Here is a 23,758-nt window from a genome sequence, read left to right as displayed (position 1 = left end):
TACAGATGTCTATGCCATTCCTGGTTACACAGCCATACACAACTGTAGGCCAGACCAACAAGGGGGTGGCACAGCCATATACTACTCAGACCAACTAGAATGTATCACTAATACTTGCACAAGGGATGAACATGGGGAATATATAATAGCCAAATTCAAATCCAAATACCTACAAAAACCTCTCACATTGATAAACATTTACAGAGTTCCACAGTCAAACATTAGCCAATTTAGTCAAAACCTAGGAAGTATGATAACTGATGCACGCATGAACAAAGATCACTTACTACTCTCAGGTGACTTCAATATAAATCTCCTGCAAGACCAGGACCCACACGTTACTGAATTCACAAACACAATGAGTAACTGTATGTTGCTACCAACAGTAACAAAACCTACAAGAGTTACAGAGACTAGTGTTTCCCTACTTGACCACATCTGGACCAACACCATATCCCCTTTAAAATCAGGCATAATTACAGATAATACCACAGACCACTACCCTACTTTTCTCATAACAACTCTTGGTAAATTACCCCAAGACACTACTAAAGTCACCTTCAGACTTCACAATGAGGCAGCCATTAATAACTTCACAACAGCAGTAGCAAACATTGACTGGTACACTGAGCTAGAAATCTATACAGATATTGACGAATGTATTAATAATTTTCTAAAAAAGACCCAATACCTCTATAACAAGCACTGCCCTAAAAAAACTAAACAGATGACAGCTAAGAGACTGAACAGTCCCTGGTTAACACCCAGCATTCTCAAATCCATAAATACAAAACACCAATATGAAAAACAGTACAGAATGGGTCACATAACCAGAGACCGAACAAAACATTACTCGTCAATCCTAACCAGCCTGATAAGAAGGGCAAAAAAATTGTATTATGAGAACAGATTATCCAACTTACGAGGTGATATAAAAAAGACCTGGAAAACCCTATCAGAAATTCTAGGAACAAAAAAGATATCACGAAATAGCGAAATAAAATTAGCAAAATCAGATGAACCCCAACTCCCACCAACAGAAACAGCAAACAGACTCAATGACTTCTTCTCCACTATAGGACAAAACCTTGCCAATAAAATCCCAAGCTCAGATACCCCATCAAATGACTACCTCACTGGCAACTACCCGAACACACTGTTCCTAGCTCCGACTAACCCATACGAAGTCTCCCTTATTATCAACACGCTAAAAAACAAGGCAGGAGATTTAAATACCTTACCACCCTTTATATACAAAAAAGTGTCACAAGTGCTATCACCAATCATTGCAACACTCTTTAACAAATCCATTGAATCCTCCACCTTCCCTACAGTACTCAAAATAGCAAGGGTCACCCCGATCCACAAAGGAGGAGACCAAACAGAGTTGAATAACTATAGGCCAATATCCAACTTACACCCTCTCTCAAAAATCTTCGAAAAATTAATTCATAAACGAATCTACTCCTACCTTATCTCCCAAAACATACTCAACCCCTGCCAATTTGGATTCAGGCCAAATAAAAATACTAATGATGCTATTATACACATGCTAGAACATATATACACTGCAATAGAGAAAAAAGAAGTCCCACTGGGGATCTTCATTGACTTACGTAAAGCTTTTGATACAGTTAACCATGACTTGCTCCACGTAAAATTGTCACACTATGGTATAAGAGGGCACTCCCTCAACTACCTCAAGTCATACCTCAGCAACAGAAGCCAATATGTGTATGCAAATGGGGCAAACTCTTCTGCACAACCAATTACAGTTGGTGTCCCACAGGGAAGTGTCCTTGGCCCTCTTCTCTTTCTCCTATACATAAATGACCTACCAAATGCTTCGCAATTACTCAAACCCACACTATTTGCAGATGACACTACATACGTCTTCTCCCACCCGAGCCCAGTCACGCTAGCCAATACTGTAAATACCGAATTACAGAAAATATCTACCTGGATGAGGACTAACAAACTTACACTAAACATTGACAAAACCTACTTCATTCAGTTTGGTAACAGAGCTACAGATGTCCCTCTTAACATAATGATAAACGGATCACCTATCACAAAGCTAACAGAGGGAAAATTCTTAGGAATCCACCTTGATAATAGACTCAAATTTCATACACATATACAACAAATTTCTAAGAAAATTTCCAAGACTGTAGGCATACTATCGAAGATACGGTACTATGCTCCACAGTCAGCCCTCCTGGCCCTATATCACTCTCTTATTTACCCCTATCTCACCTATGGAATTTGTGCATGGGGCTCAACAACAAGTAACCATCTCAGACCACTAATTACCCAACAAAAGGCTGCAGTTAGAATGATAACAAATTCTCACTATAGGCAGCACACTCCACCAATATTCAATACACTAAACCTATTCACCATACAAAACATTCATACTTATTACTGCACCTATTACATACATAGAACACTTAACTCTGATATTAACCCTCCCCTCAAACATCTCCTTGCCAACCTCAACAGAACACATGACCATAACACAAGGCACAGATCACTCTTTGATGTTCCTCGTGTCCATCTCACACTATGCAAAAACTCAATGCACATAAAAGGCCCTAAAATCTGGAACTCATTACCTGTAAATATAAAAGAAACACTACCTGTTTATAAATTCAAGTCCCTTCTCAAAGATCACTTACTCACCCAAAACCAAATAAATACTGAATAACTGAACCTTATAAATTGTATATCTTAAATGTTTCTCACAATTATATCACATAAATGTTAAACCTAAAACCCAATCTAACTTTATTATTTTTTAAATACACTACCTAACAGAATACTCCATTCTACTGAATGTACAACAATGCATACAACCATATGACCTGTCTTTGTAATACTCACTTGTGCTTTATAGTAATCTGTATACATTAAAGTTTTATCACTGATGTCATCATTGCTTAGTTCATCTTAAGTTAATTTTAAGCCAGCCCGTAATGCTATGCATAGTATAAGTGGCTTTGGCATGCTGCTCTTATCTGTATTTTTTGTACCTCTGTATGTGTGCTCAAATTTTTAAATAAATAAATAAATAAACACCGATCCCACTGACGTAGTTCCGTGAGACTGACAGTGAGAAGATTAATGGGAAGGTGCAATAATTTACATGTTAATTAATATTTTGTACACATTCTAGAAATCATGCTTCAGAGTTTTTTTTCAGATGGGAACAGAGAAAAAAATGGAATTCAGGACAACTATATTGAAGATGAAGAAGGTGATTTAGTTATCAAAGAGGAAGATGATGATGATGAGGTTGGGGATACCTATGATAAAAATGGCATTATTGAGAGCAGCAGTGATGATACAGGTGAAGACGAAGAGGAATTCAAGATGTCAGGTTGGATCATTATTTTATGTGTAAATGTTTTTTCCCTTTGAGTAGTTTTTGGTGAGTATTATTATTGTTAATACGGGATAGCTGTGTATCCTTTTATATACCACAAAACATTTCCATCGCAACTTATCTTAAAATTTTGGAAGTACATGGCTTTTTACAGCCTGAGTGATGGTCTAACCTCTGTATACAAACCAGTAAATGTAATTACATACTCTAAACTTATTTCATAACTTTTTCTTATGCTTGGGGCTTTTATCATTATGCATGCAGTATTTTATATTTTTTCTGTTATTAGTTCAGTGAATTTTCTCTGTAATGGACTCCTATGTAATGGATTTTGGATAAAATGGACAAAATATTTGGCTGGACAAAGGCTGGATTCAATGAACTCAGTCTGCTACATAGAGGGATACTTATCTGTTAGTGGTAGTGTGTCTGTTAGACTACATATGAAGCAGACCATGTGTGTTGCACCAGTTATATATCTAATATGGCCCAGAGTTGCTGCTTTCGGGACCTGCCTATTTTCATTATTCTCAGACAGGTTGGGAAGAGGAGCGATTGGTGGAATGATGATGTAAAGAGAGTAGTAAGGGAGAAAAAGTTAGCATATGAGAAGTTTTTACAAAGTAGAAGTGATGCAAAGAGGGAAGAATATATGGAGAAAAAGAGAGAGGTTAAGAGAGTGGTGAAGCAATGTAAAAAGAGAGCAAATGAGAGAGTGGGTGAGATGTTATCAACAAATTTTGTTGAAAATAAGAAAAAGTTTTGGAGTGAGATTAACAAGTTAAGGAAGCCTAGAGAACAAATGGATTTGTCAGTTAAAAATAGGAGAGGAGAGTTATTAAATGGAGAGTTAGAGGTATTGGGAAGATGGAAGGAATATTTTGAGGAATTGTTAAATATTGATGAAGATAGGGAAGCTGTGATTTCGTGTATAGGGCAAGGAGGAATAACATCTTGTAGGAGTGAGGAAGAGCCAGTTGTGAGTGTGGGGGAAGTTTGTGAGGCAGTAGGTAAAATGAAAGGGGGTAAGGCAGCCGGGATTGATGGGATAAAGATAGAAATGTTAAAAGCAGGTGGGGATATAGTTTTTGGAGTGGTTGGTGCAATTATTTAATAAATGTATGGAAGAGGGTAAGGTACCTAGGGATTGGCAGAGAGCATGCATAGTTCCTTTGTATAAAGGCAAAGGGGATAAAAGAGAGTGCAAAAATTATAGGGGGATAAGTCCGTTGAGTATACCTGGTAAAGTGTATGGTAGAGTTATTATTGAAAGAATTAAGAGTAAGATGGAGAATAGGATAGCAGATGAACAAGGAGGCTTTAGGAAAGGTAGGGGGTGTGTGGACCAGGTGTTTACAGTGAAACATATAAGTGAACAGTATTTAGATAAGGCTAAAGAGGTTTTTGTGGCATTTATGGATTTGGAAAAGGCGTATGACAGGGTGGATAGGGGGACAATGTGGCAGATGTTGCAGGTGTATGGTGTAGGAGGTAGGTTACTGAAAGCAGTGAAGAGTTTTTACGAGGATAGTGAGGTTCAAGTTAGAGTATGTTGGAAAGAGGGAGATTATTTTCCAGTAAAAGTAGGCCTTAGACAAGGATGTGTGATGTCACCGTGGTTGTTTAATATATTTATAGATGGGGTTGTAAGAGAAGTAAATGCGAGGGTCTTGGCAAGAGGCATGGAGTTAAAAGATAAAGAATCACACATAAAGTGGGAGTTGTCACAGTTGCTCTTTGCTGATGACACTGTGCTCTTGGGAGATTCTGAAGAGAAGTTGCAGAGATTGGTGGATGAATTTGGTAGGGTGTGCAAAAGAAGAAAATTAAAAGTGAATACAGGAAAGAGTAAGGTTATGAGGATAACAAAAAGATTAGGTGATGAAAGATAGGATATCAGATTGGAGGGAGAGAGTATGGAGGAGGTGAATGTATTCAGATATTTGGGAGTGGACGTGTCAGCGGATGGGTCTATGAAAGATGAGGTGAATCATAGAATTGATGAGGGGAAAAAGGGTGAGTGGTGCACTTAGGAGTCTGTGGAGACAAAGAACTTTGTCCATGGAGGCAAAGAGGGGAATGTATGAGAGTATAGTTTTACCAACGCTCTTATATGGGTGTGAAGCATGGGTGATGAATGTTGCAGCAAGGAGAAGGCTGGAGGCAGTGGAGATGTCATGTCTGAGGGCAATGTGTGGTGTGAATATAATGCAGAGAATTCATAGTTTGGAAGTTAGGAGGAGGTGCGGGATTACCAAAACTGTTGTCCAGAGGGCTGAGGAAGGGTTGTTGAGGTGGTTCGGACATGTAGAGAGAATGGAGCGAAACAGAGTGACTTCAAGAGTGTATCAGTCTGTAGTGGAAGGAAGGCAGGGTAGGGGTCGGCCTAGGAAAGGTTGGAGGGAGGGGGTAAAGGAGGTTTTGTGTGCGAGGGGCTTGGACTTCCAGCAGGCATGCGGGAGCGTGTTTGATAGGAGTGAATGGAGACAAATGGTTTTTAATACTTGACGTGCTGTTGGAGTGTGAGCAAAGTAACATTTATGAAGAGATTCAGGAAAACCGGCAGGCCGGACTCGAGTCCTGGAGATGGGAAGTACAGTGCCTGCACTCTGAAGGAGGGGTGTTAATGTTGCAGTTTAAAAACTGTAGTGTAAAGCACCCTTCTGGCAAGACAATGATGGAGTGAATGATGGTGAAAGTTTTTCTTTTTCGGGCCACCCTGCCTTGGTGGGAATCGGCCAGTGTGTTAATAAAATAAATAAAGGTTGGGCCATTGGCCTGCCTCATTTTGTTAATGTCCTCTCTCATTCAAAGGTTCATTGTATTACTCCTAGTTTGTCTGCTCAAAATTGTTTGCCATAACTAGGAACTTTTATATATAAGGAATAAACTGAAAACCTACCTTTGCAACACTAATGTATCTTCTTGGAAAATATATACAGCCTCTCCTCACTTAACAACGTACGCATTTACCGACGCCTCGGGCTTACAACTGGCTCTCTGACCAGTATTCATACCTAAATAATGTATATTAGAGCTGATTTCTTCTATTCTGTTCATTTCAATATTCAATACACTACTGTACTAGAAACATTCAAAAATACAGTGGACCCTCGACCAACAATATTAATCCATTCCAGAGAGCTTGTCCTTAGCCGAATTTATTGTTAGCTGATTTAATTTTCCCCATAAGAAATAACGCTAGATAACAGGGATATCTTGCTACTCCTACTTACACTTTGGTCACACTTCACAGACACGCACATGCATATATATATATACATACATCTAGGTTTTTCTCCTTTTTCTAAATAGCTCTTGTTCTTTTTTATTTCTTCTATTGTCCATGGGGAAGTGGAAAAGAATCTTTCCTCCGTAAGCCATGCGTGTCGTATGAGGCGACTAAAATGCCGGGAGCAATGGGCTAGTAACCCCTTCTGTATACATTTACTAAAAAAGAGAAGAAGAAAAACTTTATAAAACTGGGATGCTTAAATGTGCGTGGATGTAGTGCGGATGACAAGAAACAGATGATTGCTGATGTTATGAATGGAAAGAAGTTGGATGTCCTGGCTCTAAGCGAAACAAAGCTGAAGGGGGTAGGAGAGTTTCAGTGGGGGGAAATAAATGGGATTAAATCTGGAGTATCTGAGAGAGTTAGAGCAAAGGAAGGGGTAGCAGTAATGTTAAATGATCAGTTATGGAAGGAGAAAAGAGAATATGAATGTGTAAATTCAAGAATTATGTGGATTAAAGTAAAGGTTGGATGCGAGAAGTGGGTCATAATAAGCGTGTATGCACCTGGAGAAGAGAGGAATGCAGAGGAGAGAGAGAGATTTTGGGAGATGTTAAGTGAATGTATAGGAGCCTTTGAACCAAGTGAGAGAGTAATTGTGGTAGGGGACCTGAATGCTAAAGTAGGAGAAACTTTTAGAGAGGGTGTGGTAGGTAAGTTTGGGGTGCCAGGTGTAAATGATAATGGGAGCCCTTTGATTGAACTTTGTATAGAAAGGGGTTTAGTTATAGGTAATACATATTTTAAGAAAAAGAGGATAAATAAGTATACACGATATGATGTAGGGCGAAATGACAGTAGTTTGTTGGATTATGTATTGGTAGATAAAAGACTGTTGAGTAGACTTCAGGATGTACATGTTTATAGAGGGGCCACAGATATATCAGATCACTTTCTAGTTGTAGCTACACTGAGAGTAAAAGGTAGATGGGATACAAGGAGAATAGAAGCATCAGGGAAGAGAGAGGTGAAGGTTTATAAACTAAAAGAGGAGGCAGTTAGGGAAAGATATAAACAGCTATTGGAGGATAGATGGGCTAATGAGAGCATAGGCAATGGGGTCGAAGAGGTATGGGGTAGGTTTAAAAATGTAGTGTTAGAGTGTTCAGCAGAAGTTTGTGGTTACAGGAAAGTGGGTGCAGGAGGGAAGAGGAGCGATTGGTGGAATGATGATGTAAAGAGAGTAGTAAGGGAGAAAAAGTTAGCATATGAGAAGTTTTTACAAAGTAGAAGTGATGCAAGGAGGGAAGAGTATATGGAGAAAAAGAGAGAGGTTAAGAGAGTGGTGAAGCAATGTAAAATGAGAGCAAATGAGAGAGTGGGTGAGATGTTATCAACAAATTTTGTTGAAAATAAGAAAAAGTTTTGGAGTGAGATTAACAAGTTAAGAAAGCCTAGAGAACAAATGGATTTGTCAGTTAAAAATAGGAGAGGAGAGTTATTAAATGGAGAGTTAGAGGTATTGGGAAGATGGAGGGAATATTTTGAGGAATTGTTAAATGTTGATGAAGATAGGGAAGCTGTGATTTCGTGTATAGGGCAAGGAGGAATAACATCTTGTAGGAGTGAGGAAGAGCCAGTTGTGAGTGTGGGGGAAGTTCGTGAGGCAGTAGGTAAAATGAAAGGGGGTAAGGCAGCCGGGATTGATGGGATAAAGATAGAAATGTTAAAAGCAGGTGGGGATATAGTTTTGGAGTGGTTGGTGCAATTATTTAATAAATGTATGGAAGAGGGTAAGGTACCTAGGGATTGGCAGAGAGCATGCATAGTTCCTTTGTATAAAGGCAAAGGGGATAAAAGAGAGTGCAAAAATTATAGGGGGATAAGTCTGTTGAGTGTACCTGGTAAAGTGTATGGTAGAGTTATAATTGAAAGAATTAAGAGTAAGACGGAGAATAGGATAGCAGATGAACAAGGAGGCTTTAGGAAAGGTAGGGGGTGTGTGGACCAGGTGTTTACAGTGAAACATATAAGTGAACAGTATTTAGATAAGGCTAAAGAGGTCTTTGTGGCATTTATGGATTTGGAAAAGGCGTATGACAGGGTGGATAGGGGGGCAATGTGGCAGATGTTGCAAGTGTATGGTGTAGGAGGTAGGTTACTGAAAGCAGTGAAGAGTTTTTACGAGGATAGTGAGGCTCAAGTTAGAGTATGTAGGAAAGAGGGAAATTTTTTCCCAGTAAAAGTAGGCCTTAGACAAGGATGTGTGATGTCACCGTGGTTGTTAAATATATTTATAGATGGGGTTGTAAGAGAAGTAAATGCGAGGGTCTTGGCAAGAGGCGTGGAGTTAAAAGATAAAGAATCACACACAAAGTGGGAGTTGTCACAGCTGCTCTTTGCTGATGACACTGTGCTCTTGGGAGATTCTGAAGAGAAGCTGCAGAGATTGGTGGATGAATTTGGTAGGGTGTGCAAAAGAAGAAAATTAAAGGTGAATACAGGAAAGAGTAAGGTTATGAGGATAACAAAAAGATTAGGTGATGAAAGATTGAATATCAGATTGGAGGGAGAGAGTATGGAGGAGGTGAATGTATTCAGATATTTGGGAGTGGGCGTGTCAGCGGATGGGTCTATGAAAGATGAGGTGAATCATAGAATTGATGAGGGAAAAAGAGTGAGTGGTGTACTTAGGAGTCTGTGGAGACAAAGAACTTTGTCCTTGGAGGCAAAGAGGGGAATGTATGAGAGTATAGTTTTACCAACGCTCTTATATGGGTGTGAAGCGTGGGTGATGAATGTTGCAGCGAGGAGAAGGCTGGAGGCAGTGGAGATGTCATGTCTGAGGGCAATGTGTGGTGTGAATATAATGCAGAGAATTCGTAGTTTGGAAGTTAGGAGGAGGTGCGGGATTACCAAAACTGTTGTCCAGAGGGCTGAGGAAGGGTTGTTGAGGTGGTTCGGACATGTAGAGAGAATGGAGCGAAACAGAATGACTTCAAGAGTGTATCAGTCTGTAGTGGAAGGAAGGCGGGGTAGGGGTCGGCCTAGGAAGGGTTGGAGGGAGGGGGTAAAGGAGGTTTTGTGTGCGAGGGGCTTGGACTTCCAGCAGGCATGCGTGAGCGTGTTTGATAGAAGTGAATGGAGACAAATGGTTTTTAATACTTGACGTGCTGTTGGAGTGTGAGCAAAGTAACATTTATGAAGGGATTCAGGGAAACCGGCAGGCCGGACTTGAGTCCTGGAGATGGGAAGTACAGTGCCTGCACTCTGAAGGAGGGGTGTTAATGTTGCAGTTTAAAAACTGTAGTGTAAAGCACCCTTCTGGCAAGACAGTAATGGAGTGAATGATGGTGAAAGTTTTTCTTTTTCGGGCCACCCTCCCTTGGTGGGAATCGGCCAGTGTGATAATAAAAAAAAAAAAAAGAAATAATGGAAATCCAATTAATCTGTTCCAGACATCCAAAAGTATGAAAAAAAAAAAAATTCACATGAAATATACATTTTCGTACACAGAAAACAATGATACATGCACAGTAAATACTACATGAAGAATAAATGACACTTACCTTTATTGAAGATGTAGTGATGAGTGATGAGATGGGAGGAGAGGAGCTGATGGTGGTGTATTATTGTTTGGAAGGGGAATCCCCTTCCATAAGGACTTTAAGTACCAAGTACTTTTCTGGGGTTACTTCCCTTCTTTTCTTAATGCCACTGGGAACAACTTGATAGTCACTGGACCTCTGTCGCACCAAAAATCTGTCCATAGAGCTCTGTACCTGGTGTTGCTTTTAAGATTTTCCTAAAATGGGCCACAACATAATCATTGTATAAGTCACCAGCACGGCTTGCAATAGCTGTGTGAGGGTCATGTTCTTCCATAAAGGCTTGCACCTTTGTCCACATTGTACAAATGTCCTTAATTGTTGAAGAAGGCAACTTCCTCCATTTCTCTCTCCCCCCCCCCCTCTGAAGCAATTTCCTTAGTTGTGGTCTCTTGTTCTTCACTGTCGTTCTCCACCAACTCTTCCACATCCTCCCCACTAACCTCCAACCCCTTGGACTCCCCCAATGACACAATAGATTCCACAACTGGCATAGGCTCCTCAGGGTTAGCCCCAAACCTTTCAAAATCCCTCTCTTGTACACATTGTGGTCACAGTTTCTTCCAAGCAGAGTTCAAGGTCCTGTTAGTCACTCCCTCCCAAGCCTTACCTATAAGGTTTGTGCAATTGAGGATACTAAAGTGATCTTTTCAAAACTCTCTTAGGGTCAATTCAGTGTCTGAGGTCATTTCAAAGCACTTTTGAAACACTGCTTTGGTGTACAGTTATTTGAAATGACCTGCTGGTCCATGGGCTAGAGGAGAGGAGTGGTATTAGGAGGCAAAAACTTCACTTTTATGAAGCTCAGCTTCCCTGCAATTCGCTCTGGAAGTCTGAAGGATGACCAGGAGCATTGTCTAATACCAAGAGGCACTTGAGGTCCAATTTATTTTCCAGGAGGTAATTTTTCACAGTGGGGCCAAACACATGATAGAACCAATCATAGAAAATGTCTCTAGTGACCCATGCCTTACTGTTGGCCCTCCACATCACACACAATTAGCTTTGACGACACTGTTTTTCTTGAAAACACTGGGATTTTCAGACCGATACACAAGTAGAGGCTTCACTTTGCAATCCCCACTAGCATTACTACAAAACATTAGAGTCAGCCTGTCTTTCATAGGCTTGTGTCCTGGCAGTGCTTTTTCCTCCTGTGTAATGTAGGTCCTGCTTGGCATTTTCTTCCAAAACAGGCCTGTTTCGTCACAATTAAATACTTGTGGTTTTAATTTTTCAGTGTCTATGTACCCCTTGAATTCCTGCACATATTTTTCAGCCGCTTTTTGTCCGAACTGGCAGCCTCACCATGCCTTATCACACTGTGTATACCACTACGATTCTTAAATCTCTGAAACCAACGTTTGCTGGCCTTAAATTCACTAACATCACCACTAGTTGCATGCAGTTTTTTAATTAAATCGTCATGCAACTGCCTTGCCTTTCCACGTATTATTGATTTAGAAACACTATCTCCTGATAATTGTTTTTCGTTTATCCACACCAACAACAATCTCTCCACATCTTTGAATATTTGTGATCTCTGTTTTGAAAACATTCTTGCACCTTTCGCAACAACAGCTTCCTTGATTGCCTTTCTGTTGGCCAAGATAGTAGCGATGGTTGATTAGGGTTTGTTATAGTATAACCTGGCTAGCTTGGAGGCACGCACTCCACTTTCATACTTTGTGATTATCTCTTTCTTCAATTCCATAGTAATTCTCACCCTTTTTACCACAAGGTTGGCACTAGAAGCTTTCTTGGGGCCCATGGTGTCTTATTTAGCAGTTACAATTACTAAAAACATTGGAATAATACAAAATGTATCGCAGTTACTTGTGGAACTGACCGCAGTGGCTTGTAAACAATGGCACACTAGTTGAAGGCAGGACAGCTGAGGCGCACTCAGGCTGGACGGACAGGCGGATTCGTTCGGGACGAATGTTGTTACCCGAGTTTTTCATCATTAGTCGAGCCAGTATTTTTACGCAGAAACGCATCGTTAGCCAATTTTATCGTTAGACGATGCCATTGTTGGTCGAGGGTCCACTGTATGCCAGAAATGTTATCAATGGTGCAAAGGTGACATTAAAACAATATCAGAGGTGGTTGACACAAACTCTCTACCATTATAGTATGCTCCTCATTTAGTGACAAATTTGTTTAACGATGTGATCTTAGGAATGGAACTCCGTCATTAAGTGAGGAGAGGCTGTATTAGTATTTAAAGATTTCATCATTGCATGTGTACTTTTGGCTCATTACTGCACTTAAAAAAAATTGAGTTTAACCCTTTCAGGGTCCAAGGCCCAAATCTGGAGTCACGCACCAGTGTCCAAGAATTTTCAAAAAAAAAATTTGTTATTTTTTCTTATGAAATCGTAGAGAATCTTTTTGTGAAGGTAATAAAACAAAAAGTACGAAATTTGGTGGAAAACTGACGAAATTATGCTCTCGCGAATTTTGATGTGTCAGCGATATTTACGAATCGGCGATTTTGCCGACTTTGACTCCCATTTTAGGCCAATTACATTATTCCAATCAACCAAATTCTTAGCTATTTCACTAGTATTACTTCTATTCTATCGATTGAGCACAAGAAATCGCCAAGTCAACTGTTTTAACCCTTTCAGGGTCCAAGGCCAAAATCTGAAGTCACGCACCAGTGTCCAAGAAATTTTGAAAAAAAAAAAAATTATTTTTTCTTACAGAATTAAAGAGCATATTTTTGTGAAGGTAATAAAACAAAAAAAATTAGAATCTGATCAGTACTTACCGAGATACAGTGCCAAGAAGTTTGTAGAAAATGATGTGGTGGCGGCAACATCGACGAATTCCACATACGCGTATTATATTATTTTGTTGTTTTAGTTGTTTTTTCTTTTCTTTTCCAATTTTTTTCTATTCCTACTAACATTTGGGGCCTGAGAGACCAATACTGTATATAATTTATATATATAAACTCACTGTATTGAACACAATAACCGCACTAAAGTTATTATCATATTATTGTTTACCACTGTTGTTTATTACAATAAACATGCACAAATATTGTATAATACTAATGTTCTATCATATATTTACATATTTACAATCACTGGACATGGTTTTAGAACTGCTGGAGCTTGTGGAACTCCTTGAAACAAGGCACCATGCACAGAGGCACCTTACATTCCTCACACATAAACCGAGTGTCTTTGCGTCTTTGTTGCCGTCGTTTTGTTTGTGCACAGACAATGCATCTCTTCTGAGCAAATTTCTTTTGAGTTGAAGGAAGCTGTATTATGAAATGATCACCTTCTCTTCTCAAACGCTTGGGTATATTGTGATGAATTCGAGGACCATGTTGTATTGCAGGTGTTGTTACCTGGTACTTCATTATGAGTTGTCTGACAACAGACAAACAAAATTCACCATACGGTGGTCTGTTACCAGTCTTTATTTGGTACATATTATATGCATTCAGCATTGAAATGTCCATGAGATGGAAGAAAAGTTTCATGTACCACTTGTAACTCTTACGAACACAGTCAACAAAACCAATCTGCATGTCACACTTGTCAACCAAGCGCATGTTTTGTGTATAATCAATCACTGTCACTGGTTTTCGAATACGTTCATTAGTCACTCGATCAACTTTGCCACTGTCTTGCATTTCATTACGGTGAATGGTTGTCAACAATGTGACATCTCGTTTGTCATGCCACCGTAATGCCATGATGTCATTGGCAGTAAACACCTGCACGTCATCACCACGAACACCTGCGTTGAGCCTGGGCATATGTTTACGATTAGAACGCACTGTGCCACACACATCTGTCTTGTTCACTCGCATGAAATCACTGAGTAATGGGCTTGTGTACCAGTTATCGGTATATAATGTATGGCCCTTACCAAGATAAGGTGCCATCATGTTTCTCACTACGTCACCTGATATACCCAATAACATCTTGGTATCTTTCAATGTTTTACTACCCGTGTATACAACAATATCCAACACCAGGCCACTGTCACAATCACAGAGTACAAACAATTTTATACCAAAGCGGTTCCTCTTGCTCGGTATATACTGCTTGAATGACAGTCTACCTTTGAACAAAATCAAAGACTCGTCAATTACAAGATTCTTGAATGGATAAAAGTACATCCTGAACTTTTGTTTGAGATACATGAAAACATTTCTAATCTTGTATAACCTGTCACTTCTGTCAGGCCTGGTTTTGTCAGAGAAGTGCAACATACGTAAGAGTAAGATAAACCTGTTCACTGGTATTATTTCACTGAAGGATGGGGTACAAATTAGCCGATCTGTGGACCAGTATGCTTTTATATTATGCTTATAGACGTGAGGCATAAGCATTATTGTTGCAAAAAGCAAATACATTTCTGCAACAGTCGTCTCTTTCCACCTGTGTAGTCTTGACTGTGGTGATAAGATCGTATTTGCCATGGTGTACTGAAAATACTTATTACTTTCCCTGACAATAGTTTCCATCAATGGCTGGTCAAAGAATAATTCAAAGAATTCCAGTTCATTGGCCGTGGTTCCAAGGGGACAGGTAGGTAGAATTCCACTTTGCGAGTCATCAAAGTGGTGAGGGCTGGGAACAAAATTGGGATTTTGCTGCCAATCCCAGATACGGTTTGCTGGTGGATACTGGACATCATAGGCTGGTTGTACGGGTGGTTGTGGCGGGCTGGTGGGTGACGCTCCGCTTTGTCCTTGAACTGACGAGTCAGCAGCGTGGGTTCCCGCGTGGCACAGCGAGTCACGCATGGCGGTGCCACTACCACCACCAGCCCCACTAACACCATCCACTGATGTCTGTGGCCCATCCATGCCAAGTGTAGCCACATCATCCTCACTATCACTACCTAAAACGGGTGTAGGGCCACGGGATGTACTCCGGGATGTACTACGGGATGTACTCCGTCCCCTGGGCATAGCATAGGGTACACTACCCGAGCGCATGCGGCGGCGCACATACCGACGCTTCACTGGTGAATATGTTTCCTCACTATCACTACTCGAATGATCGTCGAGCGCAATAAAATCACAATCCACGTCAGAATCATCGTCATTACTGAAGTCAGAGGCCAGGCCACGGGAAAATATTAGTTTTCTCTTACGTTTAGGAACAACCGACCGTGAGTCACGAGTGCCCACACCAGAGGTAGAAGGTCGAGGATCGTCGGGGTTTTCTGCACTATTATCGATATCCTGGTCATTATTTTCGGTCACTAACTCATCAAAGCCGTAGAATTCGTCTTCATTTCCACTTCCATCAGTGTCAGAACTATCAGACAGGAAGAGGAGAGTCCCAATTTTCCGGGGAGTGAGAGCTGACTTGCGACGAGACATGGTGAACAAGGGTAACTGAGCCGGCGTTCCCACAATGCTATGCAGGCGCCTAGATTTTTTGTTTACGGCGCACACCCACCGCGCAGACCCATTCTCTCATATGTAGGCCTATGAGCGCTTTCGCGCTAAATTTGACGGCGCTAGAATTTTGGCGTAGATCTACGGTTTGGACACTCACCGACCAGCCGTAGATCTACGGGACGGACCCTGAAAGGGTTAACTACAAAATAAAGTGATCGGAAATTGTTAATTTGGCCAATTTAACACAAAGTTCAAAATATTCCAATTTCAAAATAGGGTCCAGAATGAACAATGTAGGCATTCCTGGCACTAAACTAACATTTCCTCTGTTCATTAGTTATGTTTTGAGGCTTTACAAATAAATTCCATTTTGATTTTTTATTCACATAATGAATTTTTATTCACACCAAAAAATAGAAGATTTACTGTTATGCAATACTGTAATAATTGTATAAATATCATCACCATATTTGTGAATGTATATTAGACCCACCAGCTGACGTGTATTAGACGTGTGAGGTCGCTTGTTTACTCTTGAATATCGGCAAAAATTTAACATTTCCGCTACTTTGAACTCAGTTTCAAGTCATTTCCAATGCTAAAACCAATCAAAATCATCTCTATTTCTGTAATATGTCTTCCATTCTATCAAATGAGACCAAGAAATCGCAAATACAACTATAAAAAACATACGAAAAAACACTGCAAAGTTGCTGTTTTAATCGAAAAATCATGATTTCATTTTTTTTCTCTCATTATACACAGTGTGCTGCAGGATCTGTTTTATGTGGTGCACACATACCACATAGATGTATTCTCTCATATCTAGGCCCAAATGTACCACTCACAGTTTATCAGAGTGAGCTGAGCTCATGGCGTAGATCTACGGTTTGGACCCTGAACGTAAAGCCATAGATCTACGGGACGGACCCTGAAAGGGTTAATGACTCGAGTAGCATCATTGAAGCTAAAACCTTGTGTAGCTTTAAAAAATAGGTTAGGCAATTGCATGAGTGGGTGTGGGTGGGTATGAGTTGGACATGCCTAGCATGGGCAGTTCCTTTTTTCTTATGTTCTTTTCTAATCAGAGTAAGGTCACTCAGTTTGTGGTCATAATTTCTTTTTCAGTAGTTCCCTGAAGGTCGGACAGTATGCATGCTTCAAATTCATAGTATAGATGGTCTTTGAAGGCGCCTTTATGCCAGCTGGATGTTTCCTTAAAGACACCCCTATATTAATGCTCTTGAGGCATTTTCAACATCCAAGATCACACAAATGGATTCTTTGTTGGTCTTTGGATGTGGTGTTGGCACACATTGTGTACCTCCAGCCCGTCTTTCATCACAACCATCAAAAGATATTTTTTCCTGGCCTTAAAGCAGTTGCCAGAAGCTACCTTCTGGCAGTTGTTTTAAACACAATACTGGGTACAGGTATACCCCATACCTTACACTAGACTCCTCCTGCCCTATGGAGCTACTTGTCACTCTCACTTCAAGGTTAGATGTCCTGCTCAAGAACAGAAGGGTTCACAGTGCTCACTGTATTCCTGATGACTTTACATTTGCTGATCTTCCTAACAGTCCTGTCCTATGCTGTGTTTTGAAACTAAGGGATTCTCTTTCATTGTTCTCACAATGGCCCAAAAACTCTCTTCAGTCAGACCTCTTCATTAATCCATTTGCAGGGGCTAATAAAAGCTCCTGGCTCCTCTCCACTTGGGTAAGATTATTCATTACCGTATATCTACAGTAGTCCCCCATATCCATGGGGTATACATTCCAAGACCTACTATGGATACCCAAAACCATGGATAGTAGTGAACCCCATACATATATAAGTTGTTTTTTGTTTACATACATACCTGTGATAAAATTTAATTGATAAACTATGCATAATAAGTCAAAAGATAGCACTTTTTTCACTAATGGGAAGCACTTCACAGCTTCTCTTAGGCTTTGAAGAAACTGAACCCGTGGATACGGGGGTTCTTCTGTACTTACTCCAGTCAAAGTTTTCCAGTCCTCAGAATAAAGACTCATGACATTAGGGTCATGTCAAGGTTTTTGGCACTAGCTGCTGATGTTCCTCTGGACCTCTTCTTGGAACCATGAAAATCACTCATGCTTCAACCTTCTCCCAACATTATGACAATGTACTAGATAGGAACTGAGACATTGCCTACCTGAGATATCAACACTGAGGTTAGTTCCAATCTTATTGTTCACACATTTCTCTGGGCCATGTTCTCAGCATACTTGATGTGTGCTTGTACAGTATTAGGAAACACTGATGGCCACTTTTTTTTCACCATGCAAAAGTTAATTGTCTCCATCAGCCAGGCATTTGAAAAGCTCACATTTCTTGGGGCCTGGCCTGGCTTGATCTAGACTAAAATACTGTTCAAAATTTATTACCGTCCTAAATCATGTTTCAGTTGTAGGTATGTTTATGGCCCATTCCAATATAAATAATTTGTCTGGACTAGGTGGTTCTCCAAATCTTGACAGTAGTACTCCACATGAATGATTTGATTCCTAATGCACATTCCTTTTCATGAATGGTTACTGGTCCTGCTCCACATAATCTTTGCTAGTGCTTAGAAGAAATGTTCAGGATTTTCTTGGTTATGTATGGAGATGAACTTTAGCAAAATCTCTTAACATAGGATGTAGGGCTTTGCCCAGGGCCTGTATAAGAGACCCTCTTCTTCATTCACCAGTTGTCCATCTTAGTGATTTGGTTGCAGCAATCGCCCATGCTGCTGGCTGAGAGCTTCCTCTCCCTAATTTTCTGCATCTTGAGTATCTTCCGATGATGGTCTTCAGCTGCCACCTCCATAATTTAGGGTACTGGTGGTAAGAATTACTGACATGGCTCATTGAGCACAAACACTGAATACACTGTGTGAAGTTTTAAGGAATGAAAAACTAATTTCTATAGTGTGTTCTATGAACCATAAAGTATGCCATCTCCCCTTGTCAGCTGTTCTACAAACTATGCAGAATAGATGTGCATGCTTGAAAAGTGTCTGAATTAGACACTAGAGGGAACAAATATGCATTCTCATAGGTAAATAAGACTTACTAGATGATAAAAGTGATTTAAATCTTACATTCTGGTAATATAGAAGTTATATAGACAGGTTTGTCTTCAGAATATTCCTCTCCAGAAAATAGTTTTCCATTCCGCAGAACTGTCGAATGTGTGTTTCAAAAATTTTGCTTTAAACTATATATATTGTTTCCAACAGATGGTAGAGAGAGCAACACTCAGGGATGCATTTCTTTGGTTAGCCCTGACAAGTTATCTGAAATAGGACCAGATGCAGCCTCTCATACAGATGGTAAGAGTTTTAATGATGATCAAGAGTTGCGTCCACAGAAGCCAAAGAAGCAAATTCCACCTTTAATTAAGATTAGTTCACGGCCACCAGGTAAGTAGGAAAGAGTCATTTCATTTATTTTTCATTTGGTTATTTTTGCCTTTATGCCTTTGTTAACCATTACTCTCAAGTGAACATCCCTCTTAATAGGAGATGCTGTCATGCTGGTAAAGTTGCACTCCCCTTCTTTGGATCAACCCTGATTATATCCCATTCCTCATGGGCTGTATGATTCCTGTAGGTTTATTATTTCCCCATTTTGTGAATGGACTCAGGGTAAACATGAAGGTGGGAGGGGCAGTGCCTGCACTGTGAAGGGAGGGGTGGAGGATGGTGCCATCTGAGGCTAATCTGATTGTGATGTTAGCACATCTCCCTTCCTTGGCTGGAGTCAGCCATTGAATTAATAAACAGGAAGAATATAATAATTATTATTATTCAAGCAATTTTCCATCAAGGGAGGTGCCTCAATACTATTTAGGGGCTCCTGATCCAAGGAACTGAACTTCCCTGTGATTAAAATGAATGTTGGATCCATGTGTTCTTAGATGCTGCCTTTGTATATATTACTGCTAAGACCATTGCATCTGCATTTGCCTAGTTACTCTTTGAGACCTACTAAAGAAATAGACTAATTTGATATTAATGGATCATCATGTTTCATCTCATACACTATTTTTATATAGTTTAGTGTATTTTGAAATTATGAATGTTGCCATTTACTATTTGTATATTTTGCATGTTTGTATCAACCCTTCTCTTTCTTGTTTTGCTTTTTATTGACCTGTGTGCTCTTGATAAGAGGACATTTTTAGTGAAGCCACAGAAAGAATTGGTTATGCATGCAGCAGTAATACAAGTAGTCATGAATGGTTTTTTATCCTTTGGTTAAGCCATTTCTAAGAAGATCTGATACTGTCAAGGAAATGACTGATGTGTTGAAAGATGGAGTGTTAAGCTTGGATGGGCATGTTGAAAGACTGGATTTGGAAGGAGGTAAAAAAAAAAAAAAAAATATTGATAGTTGTGAATAATAGTGCATGTGAAGAAACATTGAAAATAAATATTTAATAGAGTTCATATTAAAGGCAGCAGTGTTGAGATTTGAGTATGTGAAAGGAGCTTTTCATGAACTAAATACTGTGGATATAGCATTTTATACAATAGAAAATTTTTCTTGTTTAGGTAAATTATTTTTTAATGGTACTAATATTTTTCAGCCATAAAAACTCCTCTGAAGTGTCCTGAATGCCCCATGCAGTTCTGCACCGTACGATCACTGCTCTGGCATTTTGGAACCCATGGAGCACGATCACGAGAAAATTGTTTGCCACCCATCCTTCTACAAGATCTAATTGTTCCATGGGATAAACCCACTGTTAATTTGTTTATATCACAGTCTTCAGAGAGTGACAAGAATGTAGAAAAAGGAGTGAGCTTTGCTGACACAGTTTTATCAACTTCCTTGTCAGATACAACAGTCAAACTTGATGCATTGGGTAAACAGGATATGACAGTGACCACGCAAATTATAAGAACAGATGATTATATGGGTACTAATGGAGATGTTATCCTCAAAGTACCAATTCCTAGGTTAAAACCCAAGTCTCACACTCCTGCAGCATTAAAGAAAGACAAGTTTGTGAACATCTTGCCTAAGATGACAACTGGGGATGGACAGACCTCTATCAATTCCACCCAAATCAATCCACAGCCTATACGAAGACCATCCATTTCTCCTACACCACAAATAACAATACAACCACAGAATGGTAGAGCTGTTGATATGGTTACAATAACACCACAACATCAGGTTCCAAAAATCACAATCCGAGCTGAGAACTCAGCACAGCACATTCAGATTCATCCAGCAGTATCGTCTCATTCTACAGTTCAAATTCAGCCTTTAGTGTCATCACCTCAGTCAACAGTCCAAATTCAGCCAATTGTATCATCTCAGTCAACATTACAAATTCAGCCATTGGCATCTTCTTCACATTCAACAGTCCACATCCAACCATTAGTCTCATCATCACAATCAGCAGTTCAAATTCAACCCCTAGTTTCATCTACAGCATCAGCAATCCAAGTTCGACCAGTTGTCACAAGTACGAAAGCCTCTTGTTCTGCACCTAGTCACATTGCTTTGATTCCCATGGATAACTTAGCTGCAGTAGGACAAAACTTAGGCTCAAGAACACCCAAAATTAATTCTGCTCCATTAAGTATGATAACCCCATCTTCACTTCCTGGAAAAACATCTACCCCAGTTGACAGTGTGTTGGAGAAGGATGGTTTAGTGATGATTAATTCTAACCTAGCTTTACACATTGTATCATCATTACCGAGCACTCTAGATACCGGTACTAGCACAACAAACACAACCACTATCCGACCCATTGCTAGTCACTTGACAAACAACCTCACCATCTTACCTCAGATGGATGGAAGCAATATTGTTAACTCAAAGAAGGAGAGCGTAAAAAATCCTGATATTCTTACTATTGTGCCTCAGGTTGATTTGAGTAAGAAAGTGTCTTTACTAAAGACAGCCACACCGGTTTCTAGTCCTCATGTAGCAAGGATTTCAAAGTCATCTGTTGCGCCTTCTCAAGTTGTCAAATTGTATCTATTACAACCCAAAGATCCAAGGAGTGATGGTACAGTGAAGCTGAGCATAGCAGCAGAAACTTCTAGCAGAGTCAATGGAATTGAAATACCTGTGCCATTTGCAAGTGAGAAAGAAAGAACAAAGTGTGAAAATTTCTATTCAAAACATGTTGAGGAATCTGATGATGATGATGAAGGAATGGTAATTGATGATGGAAAGGAGGGGGATGATGATATGATGGATCCTCTTAGTTTATGTGCTGTGACAATGGAAGATGAAAATCTTGATATTTCAAATAGTGGTAACCAAGCTGGTCAGTTTAATCCCAGTACTGCTGCCATTTCAACTGATAAAGTCACCATAAAAAAAGTACCTGTTAAATCCAAAGGTAAGAGCATCCAAGGAGTTGATATTGTGAAGTATGAAGCCAGAAAATATGTTTGTTGTTATTGTAACAGACGATTTGGTTGGTCAACAGATTTGAAACGACATGTAATTCTTCATACTGGTGAAAAACCGTTTCAGTGTAAGGTATGTCCAACAGCATTCACGAGAAAATTTCTTTTACAAAACCATATGAAAAGAATGCACCCAGACAAATGTAAAATGTCAGACCTGTGGCCTTAGGAAATATTTGGCATTTATGGTCTTTCATTACTATAAATTTTAGCCAGTGATTTTTGGTGATTTAATTGTAAGTTTTACAGAACACTAAACACAAGAGTGAGGACACTGATGCTTAGCAGTGCTGCTTATGGGCATTAAAACTCTTTCAAACCATTCATTAGTCAAAATATGGTCAAAAACAACTATACATGTAATTACTTAGATGCTAGTCAACATATCCTATGGAATTCAGCAAGAGTAATTTCATGAAGGCTTGGGACGGTACAGCATGTGGTCACTAGCCCATCAGGAAATGGAACTTTCCACATGCACTGAGGCATAACTCTCTTAGGAGAATTAAAAAAAAATTACTGAAATTGTAGTGTAATGTAAGATTTTTTAATATTTTGGGTTGAGCAAAGTTTTATATAGTTTTCAAGAACTTTAACTATTGTGGTTAATGGAAAATCTCAAGTGTAGGTAATTCTAGTCTTTAAGAGCAAAAGCCCACTGATACATACATATATGCATGCATACATTGATACATACATACTGTATACTTACCAGAAGATATCAGAAACACTGCTGGGACAAGTATGGAAGCCTTCAAGAGGAAACTGGACAAGTATCTTCACTAAGTGCAAGATCAACCAGGCTGTGATGGATATGTGGGTCAGCATGCTACCAGCAGCAACAGTCTGGTTGACCAGAAAAGCACCAGATGAGCCTGGCCCAAGGCTGTACTCTGGGAGTAGAAACACTCTCAGAACTCATCAAAGGTACATACAAACTAACACGTTGCTGGGCCAATTCTAGGAATGCCTCATTGGTCAGAATGCATAAAAAGGTCATTGAATAATTTTTATTGAGCATTGACAAATGTTCACCACATTTCAGTTAGTCATACAAACATATCAAAGTAACATTAAAAAAATAAGTTTATAACCAAAAATTGATAAGAAGTGAAGAGGCATAGAAAAGGCATTGTTTACAAAGTACATCACAGATTCAGCAGTTATCTGGAATATTAACAACAAGGCTTGGCATCAGGACTACAACCAAAATGATTCATTTATTGTATAGCAGATTTGAACAGTAATAGGTTTTTTCTGGCATATTATAACTGTCATTAACTGGCCACTATAAGATTTGCTTCCATGGAAGCCTAGTAGGTTTAGTGGGCTAGGAACCTTCTGTAAGAATTCAAAATAAATATTCTTTTCTGTTAGTATAGAAAAATTTGTTTTACATGGGAATATTTTGTAATTCAATACTGAGAGTGCCTACAGATATGAATAATACTTCATGAAGTGTGTAGCCACATTTTAATGGAAAAATAAGAAGACTCATCAAATACAGTCATGTAAACATATATACATTCAAAATAAATACATCTATAAACACACATGCATACTTCCCCCCAAAACACACACATGCATGCGCACATGCATGCATACACACATACATATGCATTCATGCATGTGCATACAGAGAGAGAGAGGTTAGAGGAACTCAACCTGATCATATTGGAAGACAGAAGAACAT

At 39.5% G+C, this 23,758-nt stretch overlaps 1 protein-coding gene across 2 annotated transcripts in view; it reads left to right on the top strand.

The window, feature by feature from the left end:
• LOC128696379 (uncharacterized) overlaps positions 1–23,454 on the top strand; it is a 99,738-nt gene extending 76,284 nt beyond the window's left edge. For both annotated transcript variants that reach the window (XM_053787631.2, XM_070092473.1), the window contains 3 exons: positions 3,203–3,379; positions 18,865–19,047; positions 20,217–23,454. In XM_053787631.2, the coding sequence (XP_053643606.2) occupies positions 3,203–3,379; positions 18,865–19,047; positions 20,217–22,234 (2,378 nt within the window). In that variant the 3' untranslated portion in view covers positions 22,235–23,454. The remainder of the gene's footprint in view (positions 1–3,202; positions 3,380–18,864; positions 19,048–20,216) is intronic.
• The last annotated feature ends 304 nt before the right edge of the window (positions 23,455–23,758 follow it).

Source organism: Cherax quadricarinatus, chromosome 39, assembly GCF_038502225.1.
Source record: "Cherax quadricarinatus isolate ZL_2023a chromosome 39, ASM3850222v1, whole genome shotgun sequence".
Lineage (NCBI taxonomy): Eukaryota > Metazoa > Arthropoda > Malacostraca > Decapoda > Parastacidae > Cherax > Cherax quadricarinatus.
Note: the sequence above shows the minus strand (reverse complement) of the source record. Positions and strands in the feature narration are given on the sequence as shown.